General features: G+C 38.9%; 2 protein-coding genes across 2 annotated transcripts in view; both read left to right on the plus strand.

Annotated features, from left to right (window-relative positions):
* trit1 (tRNA isopentenyltransferase 1) overlaps positions 1-23,695 on the plus strand; it is a 173,310-nt gene that overhangs the window by 63,382 nt on the left and 86,233 nt on the right.
* Positions 1,031-2,933, plus strand: LOC127530160 (E3 SUMO-protein ligase ZBED1-like). Its single transcript, XM_051936348.1, has 2 exons — positions 1,031-1,858; positions 2,662-2,933. Exons 1-2 carry the CDS (start codon positions 1,295-1,297, stop codon positions 2,923-2,925), a joined length of 828 nt encoding a protein of 275 aa, XP_051792308.1. The 5' UTR covers positions 1,031-1,294; the 3' UTR covers positions 2,926-2,933.

Consider the following 23,695-nt stretch of genomic DNA (forward strand, 5'->3'; position numbering starts at 1 on the left):
CCATCCACTCACTGCTGCGAGGATGGACCCGAGTTCACTCAGTGCAACAGTTTCAACGCCAGGACCAACAACATCTAGGTCCACCACCAGTACGTAGCCGACGATAATGGGGGCCTTCGGGAAAGCAACAAAGTACAAAAGGGACAGTGTCCGTTGGAAAACCTGTACTGATGCAGTGACAAAATACTTGGCGAAGGAAATGGTTTCTTTCCACACAATGGGAAAAAAAGTCCTTTACGGACATGGTAAAGGTCCTAGATGCCCAGTACGAGCTGCCTGGACGGAAATATTTCTCACAAACAGCCGTCCCACATTTATATAGTAAAGTTAGAGACAATGTTCAAGTGCTGCTGTCAGCGGCAGACAGTTATTCCTTAACAACTGACATGTGGTCGTCAGTTAACATGACACCATATATGTCTCTGACTGTCCATACTATTACACCTGACTGGAAACTTGAATCCAAATGCCTCCAAACTACGTATTTTCCTGAGAGTCATACAGCGGACAATTTTGCTGCTGCGCTCAGAGCTGCACTTCAGGAATGGCAACTTGACGAGAAAAAACTTTCAGCCATAACCACTGACAACGCTGCCAACATTCATGCCGCAATCAGGTCCCTGCATTGGCCGTGGCTATACTGCTTCGGTCATAATCTAAACTTGGCTGTCACAAATGGATTGCATGACCAATGGAAAAAAACCGAGCGCGCCCTCGGACTATGCCATAATATTGTCGGGGCCTTTTCACACAGCTGGCAACGTAAGCATGAACTCCAAGAAGCAAGTGGACTTGGGACTCCCAAAACATAGTCTCATAACGGTAAGCATAAAACGTGCAGAGAGTTCCTCAGGGGCAGGGGCTCAAATATAAAAAAGGGGCATATATATATATATATATATATATATATATATATATATATATATATATATATATATATAATATGCTTTACATCACATAAATATATTGAAATGTAGGCTATATTAAAGTAGAAAACCATTTTTTAAATTGTAATTTTTTTCCTGTATTTTTTATCAAATAAATGCAGGCTTGATGCGCATAAGGGACTTATTTAGCCTAAAATAAATGTGCATGCAAATTTGACCAAATGGAATAATATACATTAATGGACTTATTTATTTATGCATTCATTCGTTTATTTAGGCCTATTTATTCATTCATTTGTTTATTTAGGCCTATTCATTCATTTAATCGTTTATTCATCATTCATTAATTAATTCAGCCATCCATCTGTCGGCAGGACTGTGCAACTCGCTGGGGCTCCAAACTGGCAATGGTGGAGCGCATCCTCAAGCAGGCCCAAGCGATCAGACACGTCCTGTCTGATGACAGAAGGAGCAGCCTGTCCCTGACCTGGCAGGACATGGACGTCTTGAAAGCTGTTCACGAAGCACTGAAACCAGTCGGTGACTTCACTGATATTTTGTCAGGAGAAAATTATGTGACCAGTTCCTGTATCCTCCCCATACTACAGCTCTGCAGGGACAATGTGATGGCTGCGTCAGAAAATGACCTCCAGCTAACAAAGTCAATCAAAACTGGAATTCTAACAAAGCTGGAGGCCAAGTATGAATCCAATTTAGTGCGCAAAATATTGCGAAAATGCACTTTCCTCAACCCTCGTTACCGTGGAGGATATGAGACGGATGACAACACATTGGCTGAGACCAAGGCTGAATTACAGGCTGAGATCGTGAGCTTAGAGGCAGCAGGTCCAGTGGCCATCAGAGTGGAAGAGGGAGAGGCGCAACCTGCACCCTCACGAAAAAAGATGACTCTGGGAAGTATGCTGCAAAAAAAATCTGATGCAATGGCAGGTCCCGTCAGCATCGGCACCGTAGAGCTGTGGTCCCCAACCTTTTTGACAGCAAGGACCACTTTATTAGATGCTAATTTTTCCACGGACCAGTCGGGGGGGGCAGCAGTTTTATACACAATTTACATAACATTTCTATTATTATTAAGTTATTAAGCAGTTCGCATACATTTGCAACAAGAGATTTTTCTTGTTTTTTTGCATATAACAAAGACATATGCTTTGCATTTGCCATTCCAACAGATTGCACATCACAAACATTAACACTGTTATCGTTTTTTTCGTGTCTGCCGTTTCTATAGGAGGGTGAGAATGAGTTAAATTCCAATGGATGTTTTTCAAATGTTGACAAGCAATAAGCAAAAGGTATCACTGAAAATCACAGAAAACAAAAACAGCAAAAAAAAAAAAACAGTACGAGGAAAGTTCGAAGAAAGAATTTTTTTTTTTTACAATGTTTCTGTTTGGGGATCGTTGTGCAAACGTGCACATCTGAGCTGCGACCACAGATCTAACTGCTCTGTGGATGATTCATTCAGGCATTTCAAGGTCACTTCGTTGTAATGAAAGCATCTGCTGAATGTACTTCGTAGTAACACGATTTCTATAGACTCGTGTCATATGGGGAAACTGTCGGGACTGTAACAATACTTTGTTGTAATACTCTCTCCTCTCTCTGCGCCGCTGCAAAGCCCCGCCCGCCAAGCGTTCTGAAAAGTCTGAGTGAGTCTCCATTCCCGGCAGTTCTCTCGCGGCACAGCTGTCAGACGGCTGCGGCCCGGAAGTGGGTCGCGGACCGGTGGTTGGGGACCCCTGCCGTAGAGGACCGAGTCGGAGCTGAAATAACAGCCTACTGTTTGGAGCCAGTTACTCAAGGAGACGAGGACCCACTTCTCTGGTGGAAAAATGCTGCCGGGCGTTTTCCCCAGATGTCGCGAGTGGCACGAAAGTACCTGTGCGTCTGTGCCGCAAGCACACCATCGGAGCGGGTTTTCAGCACCGCAGGTAAAGTTGTCGGTCCACAACGTGCCCTGTTAAAGCCGGACAAAGTAAACATGCTGGTTTTTCTAGCGAAAAATCTTGACTAGATTGATGCCACTTGCATTCGTTCCTATTCGCACTCTGTTTATTTTTATTTATTTAATCAATTCAGGTATTTTTATTTGGTTTACGTTAAAAACAATATTGGAAAGAAGACTGGAAAGAAGTTTTTGTTTAGGACTATTGCTTTTCAATACGTTTTATAATATGGATGATGTTTATGTTAATTCAACTCTGGTTGACTGTTGTGGGTCTATTTGCACAAAGCTGCTCTTCTTTGTTATTAAAAGTTCAGGCGGTGTGATATAATTTAATTGATTTGTGTGCGCGTCTCCGCGCGAAAACTGTTCTGGATGTTTGTTAATTTAATTCTGTTTGACTGTTGTATTTGCACTTTTTTATAAACTGCTATTTGTTGCTAATAAAAGTTGTTAATATTGTTCTGCATGTTATATTGTTATTGTTTCAGTATTAGTGTTTGATATTCAGTTTCTGAACGGTTTAGGCACAAGCCAACAGTTTGGTGACGCTGTCTGAGCCTTACGTCACATTTTTTTTTATTATTCACGGTAATACCGTATACCGAGGTAAAATAGGGAGGAGGTTTGACGGTATCAAAATTTGGATACCGCCCAACCTTAGTGTGACGTTCCCAATATCTATGCAAAAGGACGAAGGTCCAAGTCTTTAGAGTCCTGGTGCTTCCTGTCTTGCTATATGGTTGTGAGACATGGACACTATCCAGTGACCTGAGATGAGGACTGGACTCCTTTGGTACTGTGTCTCTCCGAAAAATCCTTGGGTACCGCTGGTTTGAGTTTGTGTCGAATGAGTTTTTGCTCATGGAGTCCCGAATGAGGCATATTACCTACATTGTGAGGGAGTGTCAGTTACGGCACTCCAGCCATGTGGCGCGTTTCCCCGAGGGTGATCCGGCTCATAAGATCCTCATTGTTGGGGACCCGAGTGGCTGGACCAGACCAAGGGGTCACCCACGTAACACCTGGCTGCCGCAGATAGAGGGTCCTTTCTGGAGGGTGGGACTGGAGTGCGTGTCTGCCTGGGGGGTTGCAAACCGGGATCCTGAGTTGTTTCGTTGTGTAGTGGGTGCGACAACGCACTGTACCAGTGCATGCTCCCCGACTTGACTTGTAGTAACAAAGGTTTTGCTTTGATAAAAAAAAAGTTGTCGTCATTTAATTTCAGAGAGATTGTCACATGCAAATAGTGCAATGAAGTTTATATCTGCATGCTTGACCTACATGCCACCGAAGCCTGAATATCCAACTGTAACATCATAGAATAGGTAAAAATATATTAAACAGCTGAGTATTATTTTACATTGTTTGTGAAAGTTAACTCTAGTTTAGATAAATTAAGTTAAAACTTCATTTTACCTGAAATTTTGCAACCACAAAACCCACTAAAAATACTGTTTTGGAGTTTTTTTGGAGGGTGAAAAGAAAGAAACATTGCTCCTTAATGGTTTGTTCAGACCAAACTTTTTGGGCCTAAAGGTTTCTCTCAAAGGGTTTGGATTAAAATAAATGGTGAATAAATGTAATTTAGAAATTCAACATGGCTAAACACAACACACAGGGAGATAAAAAGATGTGTTCCTGCTAGACAATGAATGGCTTTGGGAAAATATGTAATTGCAATTTTTCTGACAGTGTGATTGCAATTTGATTTGCAATATAATTTTTTCTAGTTAAGCTTCAGTTCAGTATTCAGTGTTTAATATAGATTTACAACATGATGGAGCATTACTACATGCAATTCAATCAAAATATTAACTGCTTTACATTCTAATTAAATGATGAAGTTTTTATTACACTTTTTTTATTAGCATAGAACAATTATAACAAATGCTAACTTGTGGATCAGGAGCAGCATCTAAATATTGCACAATCTGTAATCACTAAAACATTTACTGATATCTAGCATTTAGCTTATAAATTGACAAACCACAGAACTTATCAAAAAAAATGTTCAGTTAAAATAAAACAGAAATAGATATTTTGTGGAAAATTTATATTCTAAGTGTTGCACATTCAAATAAAATATTTGTTTTCAGGTAACCAGCATTTAATTGTTGAACTTTTTTCACAAATGCTGCTACTATAGGATACACTGTAGCACAGAACAACTAATATCTTAAAATAACTGCAAACAACAGAAGCCTTACATAATACTTACCTGGCATCTCTACTTCTGAATCTCAACACTTATGATTTTTACAGATTTTTTTGTCAAGAACACCAGCATGGCAACCTTTGCTAGTTTTAAACATGAAAGCTGACGCATAACTACACTGCCTCTAGCAGTAAACTGTTTCACTGATGGCGAACCCATGGCTGGAATGTACAGGAATTTGTGAGCCAATGGTCAACATTGCAATGTTTACAGTGTTCTATTACTAGCCAAAAAATACGGTTTTAATATTCAAATTAAAAATAAGTAAATATTCTGTTATATTCGAACTTACATTAGTAATGCTAGCCATTACATGTACGTTCTTACTTGCTTTTTATACTTTACTGTTATGGTAATGACTGCAGCGACAGCCAGGGCAAGAACAAATATCAACATAAAAAAAAAAAAAAACAAAAAAAAACTCCTAGTGGTACTCTGGCAACTGTTGTTTAAAAATAAGAGCCATCAAAATTCCAAGCAGCTGCATCTTATAAAAGGGGTGCATCAGCACCATTGTTTTGTTTGCAATCTACTTCTGACAGTTCAATGCTTAAGTTTAAACCGCACAGCCTGTTTGGTATAAAAGCACAATCTTAGCCCTAAGTCCAGTCCTTCACCTGTTTCCACTGATGTTTCCTGTACTTTTACAAAAAGCTCTTTCTCCTGGGCTTCATCCCAGCCCTGCTTCATATTCTTCACAGCTGTCTATGCAGCAGCAGAACACTTAACAATTAGCGGCGGCTTATAATGTGGGACATTGGGGCACTGCCCCCCATTCCAAATATTTTGAAAACTACTTAAATTAATTAGGTAATGTGAAATAATCATGAAATAAATGTATTTGCCCAACATGCCTGGTGTCAGCACATGTCAACATCCATTATAAATTGGTTCATACTTGTACCCTAAGTTCTTGTCTATAAGCCGGACTCATGTATTAGCCGGAGACCAAAAATCATACGAATTTTTAAAATAAAATCGTATCATAGATAAGCCGGACTCATGGATAAGCCGAACGTACTATAACCTATAACTAATAGAAGGGAGGGAGGTCAGTGGTCTCACTCGCGCCCATTTAATTTCTTTAAGGGGGGAGAGAGTGTGAGATATTGCCGTCTCTCTCACTCCCCGCATGGCGCGGTTGGAGCGGCCGGAGCGCGTTCTTTCTGCTCTGGGCGTCGCCGAGTCAACACGAGCGCGTAGCGGGCATTTAAATTGTGATTTTTATATGTAAGCATATTTAAATATATATCGCGGATTTCTGCGGACAATGGGTCTTTTAATTTCTGGTACATGCTTCCTCAGTTGGTTTGCCCAGTTGATTTCATACAAGGGACGCTATTGGCAGATGGCTGAGAAGCTACCCGGCTTACTGTTCTCTTTCTCTTGCGCTGACTATCTGTGATCCTGACGTATGGGGATTGAGCAGGGGGGCTGTTTGCACACCTAGACGATACGGACGCTCGTCTAAAAATGCTGAAAGATTATCTTCACGTTGCTATCTTTTGTAAAGCTGATTCCTGAAAAGACATGCTGCACAGTGCTTCGCATACTTAAAAGCTCGAAGGGCACGTATTGATTTTTGACTGAAAAACAAACTCTCCCTCTCTCTCTCTTTGTCTGCTCCTGACGGAGGGGGTGTGAGCTGCCGCCTTCAACAGCTTTGTGCCGCGGTGCTTCGCATACTTAAAAGCCAAACAGACATATTGATTTGTTTGCTTCACTGCTTTGAAGAGGAAGATATGTTTGCATTCTTTTAATTGTGAGACGGAACTGTCATCTCTGTCTTGTCATGGAGCACAGTTTAAACTTTTGAAAAAGAGACAAATGTTTGTTTGCAGTGTTTGAATAACGTTCCTGTCTCTCTACAACCTCCTGTGTTTCTGCGCAAATCTGTGACCCAAGCATGACAATATAAAAATAACCATATAAACATATGGTTTCTACTTCGCGGATATTCTTATTTCGCGGGTGGCTCTGGAACGCAACCCCCACGATGGATGTATAAGCCGGACTTATGTATAAGCCGATATTCTATTTTTTCATTTTCACAACTTTTTTCCTTAGATAAGCCGCGGCTTATTGACAAGAACTTAGGGTACTTGTTTAATTTTTGTGTGAATACCCATTTTTCCTTAGTTAAGAGCGCTGGCCAAATGAGAGTGTCTTTTAATTGGTTGCTTTCCGATTTTTCTGGGGATGCAGCTCTCTATGCCCTGGACATTCCCAAATTTATTAGCAGTAAATTAGCATTGTTTTAGGTTATTTTTTTTCTTTTAATCTGTGATTGGACAGTCATTGACACACTATTTCAAGTTCACGTCGGTGGTTCCCAGTGCACACCTGCAATTAACATAACTACAGATGAATAAACGTGACTTTTCAGGCCTGAAGGAAAGGAGGGCAAACTTTGTGTTCAAAGAAATATAGGTACCCTGATTGTAAAGGCAGAATAAGATTTAGGTTGGATTTGTACACTGGATGTAGTACAAGACAAGTTAGGCATGGGGCAATTATGTTTTAAGATGTGGGGGTCTGTGGATCTTCTGATGTGAATATGTGCCCAGGTAAGGTAAGCCTTGCAAACTTGGATAGGCATGGGCAGACTGGCAGCAAGTGTAGAATAAAATTAGGGTGGGAATAAATCTGGGGGTGTGGTAAATGATAAACTGGGATGCAAGACTTGGGAAAAAATTCAGAGGACTAGTGATTGCATGATGTGGATTTATGGAATACAGTGGAAATGGCCAAGGACAGGGCACTGTATTAGCAGAGGCAGAATAAGATTTGCTGAGTTTATGCTATGGATGTGTTATAGGACAAACAGCAGTGCATGTTATTGGAAGATAACAGAGATTGGGGTACAGACATTATGGTGTTGGTTTTGGCAGAATGGGGAACTGGGCAAGTTGGAAGAGCATTGGGCAATTTAGAGACTGATGTAGTGTAAAGTTTGGGTGGCAGGTGCACCTTTTCCTTTCTACATCTGTAGGTCAAGTTGTGACAAGAATAAGGGAACTTTGGATGTCATGGACTGAGGTTTTGGAGCACAGTAGGAATGGGAAAGCTGGCATCAGATTGGGTAGCATGGTGAAAAGGGTATAATACATTTTAGCCTGGATTTGTCCTACGGATCTGGTACTGGAAAGGCCAAAATGTGCATTGGCACTATGAAGAGGACCACAAGAGCATGTGGAATAACCAGATAGATCAATATGAGAGGCACTACATAATAGATAAGAGCTGCTTCAGTTTGTCCCAATATAAAGTTTTTTCACCAGCCGCCACTGGTAACGATACTTTTTGTAGTGCAAGATACCAACCCAGCAAAATTGCCGTAAGCACTTAATGCTTTGTACAGTAGTTTTGCCAGCAAGTTTAAAAAAAAAAAAAAAAGGATGTAGTGGGGAGCAATGCTAGTGCATGTGCAGGATTTAGGCCCCCTATCATGGCTGCTTTTATGGCTCGCTGTCCTGACAAGGATCAAGACAAATAATGTCCTGTTAGCTATTAAGACTGAGACAGTGTGAGAATAGTGAACAAAGTAAAAGAGCAAGTAGATCGAAGGTGATCTTGTTTTATTATTTTGGAGGTGTCCACTGCACAGCAGCAGCAAGTTGCGTTTAATATCACGAAATTCAGAAATTTTTGCACCTTCGGACTCGCTCAGAAATGTGCAATCGACACCGTATCCATACAGTCTGTCTACTTTTTTTTTTTCTTTTACATCAGTAGCAATATTATGACACGGCGTGGTGCCTAACATGAGGCTCGTTAAAGTGTGGATTTTAAAGTGCTGTAATAAAAGTGAAATCAAAATTGAGTTATTTTCTATTTTCTTTAATGAAGGTCATAGCATTAAACAACAGTTCCAGATCTTAGCTTTAATAGTAAATGGGACAGATTGAGATGTGAAATGATACTTTTACATCAATCAGTCAAGTGCAAGTGCTAACTCTTTCAGGGCTAATTATTTCTTTTTTTCGTTTTGGCCCAAGGCCGAATATTTCTTCCAAAAAATTAGTTTTCTGAAAAGCACACAAAGCAATGGTTTTACACATGAAGTTTTTATTTATGGCAGATTTCTCTGTGCTTTATGTTTCATGAGCCTCTACACTACAGGTGCATCTCAATAAATTAGAATATCATCGATAATTTATTTCAGTAATTCAATTCAAAAAGTGAAACTCATATAGAATCTTTACACACAGAGTGATATATTTCAAGCATTTATTTCTTTTCATTTTGCTGATTATGGTTTATAGCTAATGAAAACCCAAAATTCAGTATCTCAGAAAATTAGAATATCGTGAAAAAGTTCAAAATTGTAGACTCATGGTGTCCCACTCCACTCAGCTAATTAACCCAAAACACCTGCAAAGGTATCCTGAGCCTTTAAATGGTCTCTCAGTCTGGTCCACAAGGGGGGTAAGTCACAAAAGGTCAATGCCAAAGAAGCTGGTTGCTTACAGAGTGCTGTATCCAAGCATATTAATGGACATGCAACAGGGATAACCGCAGCCTTGAGAGGATTGTGAAGCATAGCCCATTCAAGAATTTGGGGGAGATTCACAAGGAGTGGACTGCGGCTGGAGTCTGTTTTTCAAGAGCTACCACACACCGACATATCTGGGACATGGGCTACAACTGTCTCATTCCTTGTGTCAAGCCACTCCTGAACCAGAGACAATGTCAGAAGCGTCTTACCTGGGCTAAGGAGAAAACAGACTGGACTGATGCTCAGTGGTCCAAAGTCCTCTTTTCGGATGAAAATAAATTTTGCATTTCATTTGGAAATCAAGGTCCCATAGTCTGGAGGAAGAGTGGAGAAGCACAGAATCCAAGTCGCTTGAGGTCCAGTGTGAAGTTTCTACAGTCAGTGATGATTTGGGGACCCATGCCATCTGTTGGTGTTGGTTCACTGTTTTTTTATCAGGCCCAAAGTCAGCGTAGCTGTGTTGTATCATGGAGCAGTTGATCAAAGGAAAAATGGTGTACGTATAGTAGTATCCATAGAACTAAAAGTTAGTCTTGTCAGTGTGAATAGGAGGAGTGATAGTGTGATGAGTGTCAAGCTTGGCCTTAGTGAGACTGTTGATAATGTTATTTGTGCATATACTTCTCAAGTGGGCTGTTTTGAAGAGAAGGAGGACATTTTCTGGGAACAAATGGATGAAGAGCTTGGAGTAGGATAAGAGGGAGAAATGGTGATTGTTGGTGGTGATCTGAATGGGTTTGTCGGAAAGAGTAAAGAGATGATTTTTTTGAAAAGATGGTAAATCGGCTTGTGTCTTACAGTAGCTGAGGAAGGGAAAGTCAAATTGACTTTCTAATGAGTAGAAGGAGAAGGGGATAAAACCAGAGCAAGCAGCACCAAGGATAAAGTTGTCAAGATTAAAAGAGGAAGTGTTTAGGGACAGGTGTAGGGAGAAAGTTTTAAATGAAATGCAAAAGTTGTATTAAGAATAGGTGAAGAGGTGTTTGGTAGAACGACAGGAAGCAGCCCACCTGGGGACAATGAAACATTGTGGTGGAACAGAGGGGTGCAGGATGTGATAGAGGCTTAGGAGGCAAAGAAGAAATGGTACCAATCATGGAAGAAGGAAGATAGAGAATTATTTAGGCAGAGTAACAAGGAGGAAAAGAGGGCAGGGCAAGAGCCAAGGCACAAGCTTTGGAGGAGGTATATGAAACATTGGAGACAAAAGTGGTAGAGGTAATGATTTTTAGAATAGCTAAGACAAGGAACAAAACTGGAAAATATTTTAAAGTATGTGAAAGATGAGCAAGGTGTGGTCTTGAATGAGCATGATAGGATAGATGGAAGAGGTACTTTGGAAAGCTGTTGAATGTAGAAAATCCAAGATTATTATATATGGCTTTTTATATATACCAAATGAAGGGCTAGTACCAAGAATAAGTAGAGAAAGAATGAACAATTGAAAGGCAACAGGACAGGATAAAATACCAGCAGAACAGTGAAAGAGTGTCGGAGAAGATGGAGTAGATGTGTTGTGGGATCAAATGTAGAATATTTATGAGTAGGAGATAATACCAGAGGTGTAGAGGAACAGGTGGAGAAGAAGCTTGATATTCAGGATTATGGAAACCATAGTGGGATAAAGCTGATTGCACACACAGTGAACATTTGGGAAAGGGTTATAGAGAGAAGGCTTAGGAAAGAGAGAATCTAAGGGGAGGAGCAGTTTGGTTTTATGCCAGGGAGAGAAACAACTGATGTATTCTTTGCTCTGAGACAGCTGATAGAGAAACATTGAGAAAAACAGAAAGGACTGCATATGGTGTTTGTTGATATGAAGAAGGCTTATAATTAGCAATCTAACAATTCACTCTGTTCACGATTCGGTTTGATTCAAGATACTGCATTCACAATTCGATATCTCATGATTTTTAAACAAAATCTGAATGAAGAAAACGTGATCGAAAAGTTTTTGTTTATTTCTGAGACAATTGCTCTTTCATGTATTTCAGAATCAACAATGTATTTTCCTTGCCACTACTTAAACAATATAGTAATAGTGAAAGTCTTCTGCACAATATAAAAAGCCCACCCACTTTTAATACTATGCTTAATGTTCTACTTATTAAATTAAACTAATTATTGTAATAAAAGTTTTTTTCTTACCAGCACTGGGTACTTTGGAGAATTTTCTTTCCACCATTTAAATGGACAGCACGTGAGTGCAATAGGGGACTCTTTTCTGTACATATCAATTTCTTGCTGCATCACACTCATGGGCAGTGCCACTGATTCAGGGAAATAATCTCCAAGCAGATCTTCCAGAGCCGACATTTTGGGAGGGGGCTGTTTCAATTCAGTTCCATATTATTCTGCTTCCCTATCTCCTGTTCCCTCGGTTTTCTTGATCTACAACTAGCAGAGGTTACAAGTTTTTTTTTTTTTTTTTTTTTTTTTATATATATATAAAAATGACTACCTGCAATTCAAATTTTAATATCTATAGGTAAACACTGACTAGTGTGGAACAATTTGTTTGGGTTATACAGTAAGTCGTGATTAACATTTAATATTGACTAGCATCAGTTCCATTACATATCAATGTTTGAAATGTCACTAGTCTGCTTTCTGTCTCAGATTGTGAACAGTACTACTAGCACTTTACAAAACGTACTTTTAACTGCTGAGCACGAACACACTCACACAGACATAAATAAATACCTGGCTGTACTGTAACTGCTTTGCTTTCTCCTTTCGGCCTGTTGAACACAGCATCGCGCTGATTGTGTTCCAGATATGGCAGAGTTCTAAATCTTGCATCCATTGCGATACTCTCCACAAAATAAGAATAGTCCGAACTGTATCTGGCTGTAAGGTCTTTCAGAATTGCACTCTTTATGCTGGCTATAGTAGCTGAATCTTTCTCGTTTGGGGCCATGCTTTGCTCAATCAAGTGCTTCTACGGCACGATGAAAGACACAGTGGGGATATGTTCATTGCATAGCACCGTGGTGGCTGACTTGATAGTTTAAGCAGTTGTATGATGTCCTCTTGTGTCACTAATGTCAGTGAGATCCAGGTGCTGTGATCTTGGATATCTGGCAGTGTTTTGACTTGTGGATCAAAGAGAACAGCAGTGGACAAAAAAAAAAAACTTTTAAAGGGATGTAAGTTCTACTAATGGAAAAAAATAAAAACAAGCGAATCATTCAAAATTATTAAAATGGCAGTCGTGGAAGTGAAGTGCAAAAACAGATCTCCTAAATACTGATGCTATGCTTTGCATAGCACGACTGGAGTAAGTCAGTACCAAAATAAGTGCGGGTAAAATAAACAACCATGATTTTACAATTGAATGTCAGCTTTTGCCTTCTAAAACGACCTTTTTTTAAATATATTTGAATTACTTTTGAATAGCAACATTCGATGTGACAGCCCTGTTGTTCAGACACACTGCATAATGTATATCGTAAATCACAGCTTTTGTGATTTGCTGATCACATTGTTTCAAATTGCAAATTCAATTTTAAATTCATTAATCAATTAGCCCTACTCTTTACCTTCAGTTTAAGGTGAGATCCCAGTTTAATTGATACTAAACCTTTTAAACCCTGATACCCCAGTATCCTCCCATCAGCCCCAGTGCTCTTGTGCTGCCTGATTGAGTATATTTAGGTTTATTTATTTAAAAATTTATATAATGCAGTATGTATTAGCTGTGTTACCTGACTTCGTCCACAAAAGTTTGTATAAGAGACGACCTTCATTATAATGTTGTCCATTAATTAGATGAATCAGAAGTACTGTGTAACTAAGTACTTTTCCATACACATTTTTTGTATGTTTTTTTTTTTTATTTTTATTTTATAACAAAGTTCTAATATTATTGGCAGGCAGTGTGTTGAGGTGATTATAGCTCTGTGTAGACTTCACATCACACCATAAATCCTTTGTGAACAGAAATACAGTAATCCCTCCTCCATCGCGGGGGTTGCGTTACAGAGCCAGCCGCGAAATAAGAAAATCCGCGAAGTAGAAACCATATGTTTATATGGTTATTTTTATATTGTCATGCTTGGGTCACAGATTTGCGCAGAAACACAGGAGGTTGTAGAGAGACAGGAACGTTATTCAAACACTGCAAACAAACATTTGTCTCTTTTTCAAAAGTTGAAACTGTACTCCATGACAAGACAGAGATGACAGTTCCGTCTCACAATTAAAAGAATGCAAACATATCTTCCTCTTCAAAGGAGTGCACGTCAGGAGCAGAGCCTGTCAGAAAGAGATAGGAAAGCAAATAAATCAATAGGGCTGTTTGGCTTTTAAGTATGCGAAGCACCGCCGGTACAAAGCTGTTGAAGGCGGCAGCTCACACCCCCTCCGTCAGGAGCAGGGAGAGAGAGAGAGAGAGAGACAGAGAAAAACAAACAGTCAAAAATCAATACGTGCCCTTTGAGCTTTTAAGTATGCGAAGCACCGTGCAGCATGTCGCTTCATGAAGCAGCTGCACAGAAGGTAGCAACGTGAAGATAATCTTTCAGCATTTTTAGACGAGTGTCCGAATCGTCTAGGTGTGCAAACAGCCCCCCTGCTCACACCCCCTACGTCAGGATCAGAGAAAGTCAGCGCAAGAGAGAGAGAGAGAAAAGTAAGTTGGGTAGCTTCTCAGCCATCTGCCAATAGCGTCCCTTGTATGAAATCAACTGGGCAAACCAACTGAGGAAGCATGTACCAGAAATTAAAAGACCCATTGTCCGCAGAAATCCGCGAAACAGCAAAAAATCCGCGATATATATTTAAATATGCTTACATATAAAATCCGTGATAGAGTGAAGCCTCGAAAGGCGAAACGCGATATAGCGAGGGATCACTGTATGTCAGTTCTCCTGCTCAAATTGTAAAAACAAAAGAAATGTAACTAATGGTTTCAAATATTATAGATGCCTTGGATGATGACATCAGTCAAATAATAAATCACTGGAGGTGCTTACTCTTGAAAATGGTATATACAATTGTATGACTAAATTCCTTTGTTAGATCAGTATTTGCTTTTTGTAGTGACTTTTGTTGATGGTCATTACAAACACAATTGTAGAAAACTGTACTTTTGAATTGAAGTGGGTACTCGGTTGAAATAATGTGAAATTTTGAATCCAGTACAGTCGATTCCTCTTAATTGGGACACATTAGAACTAGGACATTTTGTCCCAATTAAGCGGCTGCCCCAATTAAGCGAATTCCACATAAAATTAAACAATAAATAATTTTCTTTCAATATTTTAATAAATTATTGAACCCAAATATAAATTATAAGAAAATAATATAAGTTGTGAAGAAAAAATAATAATAAATTCTAAAGTAAAATAATTAGGTATGTACATATAATTTAATGCTACAAAAATGCATCAAGTGTAGTCTGTTTTTTGTTTTTGTAAGTTTGTACTTTGTCCTTTGCAGTTTGTCTTTTCTGTAATGCCCATTCCTCACGCAGTTGATTTTCTTGTAAGAGACGCACTATGGTATATTTTGGTACACCAGTTATCTCAGCGAGCCTACGATGGCTTGTATTAAATGGCTGGCTTTTAATTTTATCCAGCAAAGCAGTTTTACTTGAAAGTGTAAAATAATTTCTTGGCATCTTGGCAAGGGTTATAGTTTTATAAATAAAATTGACAAAAAAAAGTTTACTTATACGTTATACGTACACACAAGGTGTTGTAGGGGTAACTGAATATGGTGCGGTAGTGGTGACGGTAGACTATTAAGCAGACATGTGCTACTCCACTCTAAGATTGTACTATCTAAACTTACCAGTGCTTCTTCAACGGGCGACGACAGATGACTGACTTGCAGCACGCGTCTGCCACTGTCCCAATTAAGTGGAATGTCCCAATTAAGCGTTTAAATTATGTATTAGTTTATTATTTTGGTTTTCATTCCTTGAGATTTGGCCCAAATAAGCGGCTGCCCCAATTAACCGGTGGCCCAATTAAGCGGAATCGACTGTATATACTTATTATGCTGTGTATATTTCTTTTTGTTTTTTTTTTTTTTTTTGTTAGTTTGTATATGGTCCCCCTTTAAAGTCAGCAGATGCAATTGTATGTGTACAGAATTTTGGAGAGTGGTGGGTTTGGCCATTTAAAGCAAGCAGAATCACAAATGACTTTAAACCACTTTGGAGAGTGAGATTGGGGTTGGGATGCTAAACCTCCGTGAATTTACTGACAGTCTGCACAATATGTATAAAATTGAAGCTTATTTATAATTCAGTAAATGTGGTTAACTTTTTTAATAAAAAATTCTGTTAAAGACAGCAGCACTGATCATCCATCCATTATCCAACCCGCTATATCCTAACTACAGGGTCACAGAGTTCTGCTGGAGCCAGTCCCAGCCAACACAGAACACGAAGCAGGAAACAACCCCCGGGCAAGGCGCCAGCCCACTGCAGGGCACACACACCAAGCACACCAAGATCGCCAATGCACCTAACCTGCATGTCTTTGGACTGTGGGAGGAAACCCACGCAGACACGGGGAGCACATGCAAACTCCATGCAGGGAGGACCCGGGAAGCGAACCCAGGTCTCCTAACTGTGATGCAGCAACACTACCCACTGCGCCACCGTGCCGCCCTGCACTACTGATCAGTCACCTTGAAATGCATGTACACAGTTGGACATTTGTTCTGAATGTGCCTGTCAACTAAATATCAGAGCAGCCCATTCATGGCCAACATGTGAATATATGTACTTACTGCTTTTAACAAATCATTTCTTTAGAGTGCAGTGTGACACTGAATGAAGGCAAAGATGATAGGCGATAGAAAGTTCCACATTAGTGTTTATCAAGGTCTTAGGACTAAAGACCTGCAGTGTGTGCAATGGATATAGACAGATAAAGAAAACTGTAAAAATACATATTGTTTGTGGTCAGGAAGACTTCTTTAATTACTTACAGTAGTGTTAGGGATGTAAGGAGTCATCCTGGTAGTGTGAAGCATGGTGAAACTGGTAAAGCTAGAGCAGTGTTTCCAAACCTCAGTCCTGGTGGCACACTGTTTAATTGGACTCCTGGGCTAATTAAGTGATGTGTTATTTCACAAGTTCTGTGTTTTGGAAACAATATAGAAATTAGAAAACTAAGTTTGGTACAAAAAAATACATATATATATATTAATATATATATATATATATATATATATATATATATATATATATATATATATAATACAGTGATACCTTCAGATACGAGTGCCCCAATGTACGAGTTTTTTGAGAAACGAGCCGTCACTAGGTCGATTTTTTGTCTTGAGTTACAAGTCAAAATTCGAAATATGAGCCATCAAAGAGCTTGTCCCCACACATTCCAAGGAACTGACGACAGAGGAGTTGACGGAACTACATACGCAGCAACATACGGAGGTTCTGCAGGAGATCGGTATCGCGGAGGAGGTTATCTCTTAAAGTGAGATAAAGGAAGTGTTTGCAATGTGGGAAAAAGTTTCGAACTTTAAAGAAAAGAAACACCCTGAAAAAATTACAACTGATCATACAGTGGCGCTATTTAATGACACTTGCCTAACACCTGACTTTATTGAAAAGAAACTGAACGTGCAGCCGCACTATTTAATGGCACTTGCCTAAGGCAAAAAAGAAAAAAACTAGTGAAGAAGAAAATTAAGTTAAGCAAAAGTGAAGTGAAAGAAAAAAACATTACAATACGCTAATCGGCTTTGCCAACATCTGTTTTTTTCTTTAGATTCTCTTTTATGTATTAGGTTTTATTTTGTTTGTATACAATATTTGTTCATTATAAATACATTTTTCTTATGTTGAAAACATTTAACAAAAAATTTGAGGTGTTTTTTTGGGGGGCTGGCACAAATTAATCTCATTTCAATTAATTTCAATGGGGAAAATTAATTTGAGATACAAGCATTTTGACTTACGAGCTCGGTCATGAAACGAATTAAACTTGTATCTCAAGGTATCACTGTATATATAATATATATAATATAATAAATATTAAAATGTACCAAGCAGTTATATTCATTTTAACAATATTTTCATCTTGATTTTCATTCTACTTTTCCAGGTGTTCTAATTGTTTAATTAATCCATTATTTATTAATTAGTGGGTCTGATGCTAAAGTAGTTGCAGCCTTTGATTATCCAGTGTTTGCCAGCGTGTCTGCTCTGCTCATTTTTAATTATCATTAATAAGATACAACGAAGGGGAAAAACTGCATAGAGAAAGGGCAAAATATAATGAAATCAACAAAAGAGAGTTAAGCATTTAAATCTATAGCAAAAGCAGAAATATTTCTAAATGTCTTATAAATGTAAAAATCATGCTGCTGTGCTTTTCTGAATGTAGAATAAAAGAAAAATAATACCAGCTAATTAAATGAGATCAGTGTTATCAGGTGTTGTCACTGATTAGGAATCTGATTGGAACAAAAACCTGCAGCCACAGTGTGCCCCCAGGACAGAGGTTGGGAGAACACAAAAGCAAAATTTAACCTTTTTGGTGTTAACTCCGAACATGGCTCAAAATTCTATGCAAATATGGTTAAACCTGAGTTAGGCTGGGGGTGATGTGTAATGATACACTCCATAGTATTAAGTCTAGAAAACACTCATTGCAGTATTCTCGTGCCATCTAGTTATAAAAAAACACCTTGCTGTAAATAAACATGGAATATTTCTATGAATACTGCCATTTTATAGTAAGTCTACAGTAACTTATCAAAATTCATAAGAGTTTCATAAAAGAAAAGCCGTAAAGGCAGCTTTAGAACAAACTTGAACCTGAACCGTTGCTCAAATTTAGTGATAGTGATTGTTAAATAAAAATGTTTAAGCTCAGCTTAATACATTTGAGAAAAAAAAAAAGACAATCAATCTTGTGTATGTTTGTTTAAATAAAGATTGAGTATGAAGAGGGAGAGACTGTTTCCAGAAGTCCGGGTCAGCATAATGCTGCACAGTAGAGATGCTTAGTTGTTAAAAGAAGGCACGGAGAAGGCAATTGTGAACGAAAAAGAAAAAGGCGTCACGGAGGAATTAGAAATCTTAATGTGTTAGCTGATTTTGGAGACGTCACTGGTCTTGTAAAAAATTCCCTTTTTTTAATGTGAAAAGTTTCTGATTTAGTGACGGCTGTTTATGTAAAAGAATAAGTAAGTTCAGTTAATGCGTGATATCGCAAAAGTGTGTTTATTTTTAGTAACTAACGCATATTTGAAATAATGAAGGGGTATATATATATATATATATATATATATATATATATATATATAATATATAAAATATACACACACACACACACACACAGTGGAACCTCGGTTTGCGAGCATAATTCGTTCCTGAAACGTGCTCATAGTCCAAAGCACTCGTATATCAAAGTGAATTTCCCCATAAGAAATAATGGAAACTCAGATGATTTGTTCCACAACCCAAAACTATTCATATAAAAATGATTAATACAAAATATAAAGTAAAAATACATAAAACAAATTAACCTGCACTTTACCTTTGAAAAGAATCATGGCTGGTGTGAGTGAGTTTTTAAACTCTTGTGGGATTGCACCCAACGGGACAACACGCGGAAGAGCGTCCCAAAGCAATCACAGTCTCCCAGCGCTGTAGCAGTTCGCTGTAAAAGCCTATTCCTCCGTACAGAACAGCTTCAACTCTGGGATGTTGGTGGGTTTCCTCACATTAACTGTTCACTTCAGGTCCTTCCACAACATTTCGATTGGATTAAGGTCAGGACTTTGACTTGGCCATTCCAAAACATTAACTTTATTCTTCTTTAACCATTCTTTGGTAGAACAACTTGTGTGCTTAGGGTCGTTGTCTTGCTGCATGACCCACCTTCTCTTGAGATTCAGTTCATGGACAGATGTCCTGACATTTTCCTTTAGAATTCTCTGATATAATTCTGAATTCATTGTTCCATCAATGAAGGCAAGCTGTCCTGGCCCAGAAAAACATTTGTCCACGTGATCTTTAGTAAACTGCAGATGAGCAGCAATGTTTTTTTTTTTGGAGAGCAGTGGCTTACTCCTTGCAACCCTGCCATGCACACCATTGTTGTTCAGTGTTCTCCTGATGGTGGACTCATGAACATGAACATTAGCCAATGTGAGAGAGGCCTTCAGTTGCTTAGAAGTTACCCTGGAGTCCTTTGTGACCTCGCCGACTATTGCACGCCTTGCTCTTGGAGTGATCTTTGTAGGTCGACCACTCCTGGGGAGGGTAACAATGGTCTTGAATTTCCTCCATTTGTACACAATCTGTCTGACTGTGGATTGGTGGAATCCAAACTCTTTAGAGATGATTTTGTAACCTTTTCCAGCCTGATGAGCATCAACAACTCTTTTTCTGAGGGACTCAGAAATCTCCTTTTTTTTCGAGCCATGATACACTTCCACAAACGTGTTGTGAAGTGCAGACTTTGATAGATCCCTGTTCTTTAAATAACACAGGGTGCCCACTCACACCTGATTGTCATCCCATTGATTGAAAACACCTGCCTCTAATTTCACCTTCAAACTAACTGCTAATCTTAGAGGTTCACATACTTTTGCCACTCACAAATATGTAATATTCGATCATTTTCCTCAATAAATAAATGACCAAGTATAATATTTTTGTCTCATTTGTTTAACTGGTTTCTCTTTATCTACTTTTAGGACTTGAGTGAAAATATGATGTTTTAGGTCATATTTATGCAGAAATATAGAAAATTCTAAAGGGTTTACAAATTCTGAAGCACAACTGTGTGTATATATATATATATATATATATATATATATATATATATATATATATATATATATATATATATATGTGCAGGTTAAATCCCACTATAGTGAATACCAAAGTAATGAAATTTTCAGAATAATGAATACTTTTTGTCGGCCCAGACAGATGTTCATAGAACATCATGTTAAACGAATCTTGTTTTAACAAAACAGTCTTGGTGAGCGTGTGGGTGTGACATCACACACATAGCCGAAGTCTGTGTTTCTCCAATCATCCTTGTGCATAGTGCATGTGTTCTGTGTGAATACCGTAGTGTTTGAGTTTCATTTCGCTTTTCACAGTTTTTTTTTTTTTTTTTGAGATGAACCAAAAAAAAGTGAAGAATGTGCATCAGTTTACGCTGGAAAAAAGTTTACCCTGGAAAAAGTTGATTCAGGAATGAAGAATAATGATGTGGAGAAAGCATGAGAGATTAAGGCGAGTTCAGGTTTTCAAGGAAAATTCAGGTACTTTATTACTGTATAGAAAAGATAGACTTCATTCAAAATAGGAGCAATCATCCTGCTTTAGCTGCTATCTTCAGAATTGAAGAACACCAGTGGCTCAGAATCACCGCTGTGGCAGACGTGGTCTGAAGATGACAGATCAGGAGAGTGTGAGGAAGAGCAGATCAGAGCCCAGTGTTACATGTTGTATGTTGTACAACAAGTTGGTTGTGTGGTAACCCTGATTCTGCAGAGGAAAACCAATTGCTTTCTGTGACACCCCGTGCCGTGGGAATTGGGGTCACCAACCTACACTCTTAAGTGTCTAGTATGTGGGACCGAGCGTGATCAGGATGATGGTGTAAGACAGGGATACACGGACACAAAAAGGGTTGGGTTTTTTGAAAAATAAAGTGACGGTTTTATTTACAGGTGCACTTAAAGAAAACAAAAATAATGTCCTGCGGAATTTATATATCAATACACAGTCCAATACTGTAAAGGACATACAAAAACAGTATTTAAATGGAGCCCAAAAATGATGGCTATATACAGTATTTATAGTGCTGACAAAGTCCCAAATGAAAAAGTAAAATACACACAAACTAGTGAAACCCATATACACACAAAACCCAATATGATGCTGTCTTCCTCTACAGCAGCTGTGCGCAACCTGCGGCCGTACGGCCGCATGCGGCCGTGGGCAAGGACTTTGGCGGCCGTGGACGTGTATATTAAAGTGTACGTAATGGTGGCCGTGCAGGTGTAGGGTCTCTGGACTCCAGCGAGTAAGGGGTCTCAACGCCGCGGAATCTTTGTCGGCCGGGTCAGTATGGTGACGCCGAAAGCCGATTTGCTTACTTGAATATTAAGTTCGGTTGAAATGGGCTGACACCCAGGAGTACATGTGAAGTCACGTGACTAGCGGCTAGCCAATATGGAACTGAGAAGGAAATGGGAGTGTACGCCTGTACGGCCTTGTGGCTAAGTCCATACACTGCCTATCGCCATTAGCAAACGGTCATCATATGTGCGAAGCAGCTTTTTCCAGAATGAAATATCTGAAAAACAAGTACCGAACCCGATTGGTAGACAGCAATCTAGAGTCTGGAATACGGCTAATGGTCTCCAGCGAGTCCCCTGACTTTGCAAGTCTGTCTGCAAACATGCAAGAGCAAGGAAGCCATTAATGGCGATGTTTTCCAAACTTCCTGAAACAATTGCTGTAAAGGTTTTTTGTCCTATATGACGTTTCGTAGACATTTTTTTACATATGTAGACCAGTAAATTGAATATTGTCAGATATATCATACTCTGTTTTAATGTGTAACCTGTAAATTTTTACATAAATCATAAAACATTATTAAGTTTACTTGGACTTACTGGCGGCCGTTATTAAAGTAAAAAGTCTGTAGTGCGGCCGTTATTAAAGTAAAAAGTCTGTAGTGCGGCCGTCATTAAAGTAAAAAGTCTGTAGTGCGGCCGTCAATAGCGGAAAGGTTGCGCATGCCTGCTCTACAGTGATCCAAGTCAGGAATCTGCTCCTTCGAACAGTGTATAATACAGGATTCACCAAAAACAAAAATATGTTCTTCTAGTGTTATGAGGTCGCGGGAGACACGCGCACGAGTAGAAGACGGACAATGCCATCCCGGCTTGTCAATGGCAGGGCCGTCTTTCCACTTTACATGAGACCCACCATAACGCTCACCAAAAGGCGTTAATATCGTCAGCGAAGACGTCTCTCTGCACTATATAAAGAAAAGAAAAAGGCAAGTTTAATTTCTTTTACACTTTTTTTTTTCCCCCCCAAACAAATGCCTCTCTCATAACCCTGCAGAGGACACTAAACTAATTTTATTTAATTGCTGGTAATGACAGTAAAGCACATTACCACACTTCCCCTTGGTTTACTGTTTAACAGACACAGCAGAGCAGCTACAGAGCTGTCCATGCCCCTCTGCCATTAGACATGGCAAATTGCTGGTGGTCCTGGTCGTAAGACTTGAGTATTTTCCCCATATTTATTATAATGAATACTGCGCTGCTGTCACTATTTTAAGGAGACATGCAAGTACGAATTTCATTACAATATGTACACTTGACAATAAATTTGAAATACTTAAAATTTTAAAACCCAAATGTATAGAAAGTTGGAAAGATATTCAGTAATAATCCAGTACCTTTTCTGTCTCATTAGAGTTTTCTACTGTGTATGTGCAGTGGATTGCTTGAAGTAATAGTATAATTTATATAATTACTTACTGAAATCTGCTCATGTAAGGTACACGATCTGCTTAATTTGCATTGAAGGCATAGTGCAATGCAGTGTACGTTTTCAGCAAAGGATAACATCTCCTTTATCCTTGTTGCCACTGTTGTCTTAGAGGCTGTCATTGTTTTTTAGCTGTAATAATTCAATCAGTTTTAAGAATAAGAAACTTTTTAAACTTTGTAGAAATAACAAAATCAGATACATTTATATATTGAACATTTTGCTGTCTTTTTTTTTTTTTTTAAACTTTGTTTTATGCGGTTACATGCAATAATGTTACTTCTGAATTTTAAGTGGCCAATTGGACACCTATACCAATTTCTGGTGGGACGTTTTAGTATTTAGTGGGAGTCAATGGTAAGGCCCTACGCATTGCTTACTTTTCACAGGGGAGGTTGAAATATATGAAAGATTTCAAAATACTTTATAATATACTTTTCTTCTTATTCTTCTTTTGGCTGCTCCCGTTAGGGGTTGACACAGTGGATCAACTGTTTCCATATCTCCCTGTCCTCTGTATATTGCTTTGTCACAAATATCACCTGCATGTCCCCTCTCACTGCATCCATATATGTCCTCATTGGCCTTTCTCTTTTCCTCT

The sequence above is a fragment of the Erpetoichthys calabaricus genome, chromosome 14, assembly GCF_900747795.2.
Source record: "Erpetoichthys calabaricus chromosome 14, fErpCal1.3, whole genome shotgun sequence".
NCBI lineage: Eukaryota > Metazoa > Chordata > Cladistia > Polypteriformes > Polypteridae > Erpetoichthys > Erpetoichthys calabaricus.

Excerpts from the sequence above, each read along its gene's own strand:
- LOC127530160 (XM_051936348.1), top strand. The coding sequence starts at position 1,295 with ATGGTGGAGCGCATCCTCAAGCAGGCCCAAGCGATCAGACACGTCCTG. Across the intron at positions 1,859-2,661 it reads GTCCCGTCAGCATCGGCACC|GACCGAGTCGGAGCTGAAAT; the intron begins GTAGAGCTGTGG and ends CCTGCCGTAGAG.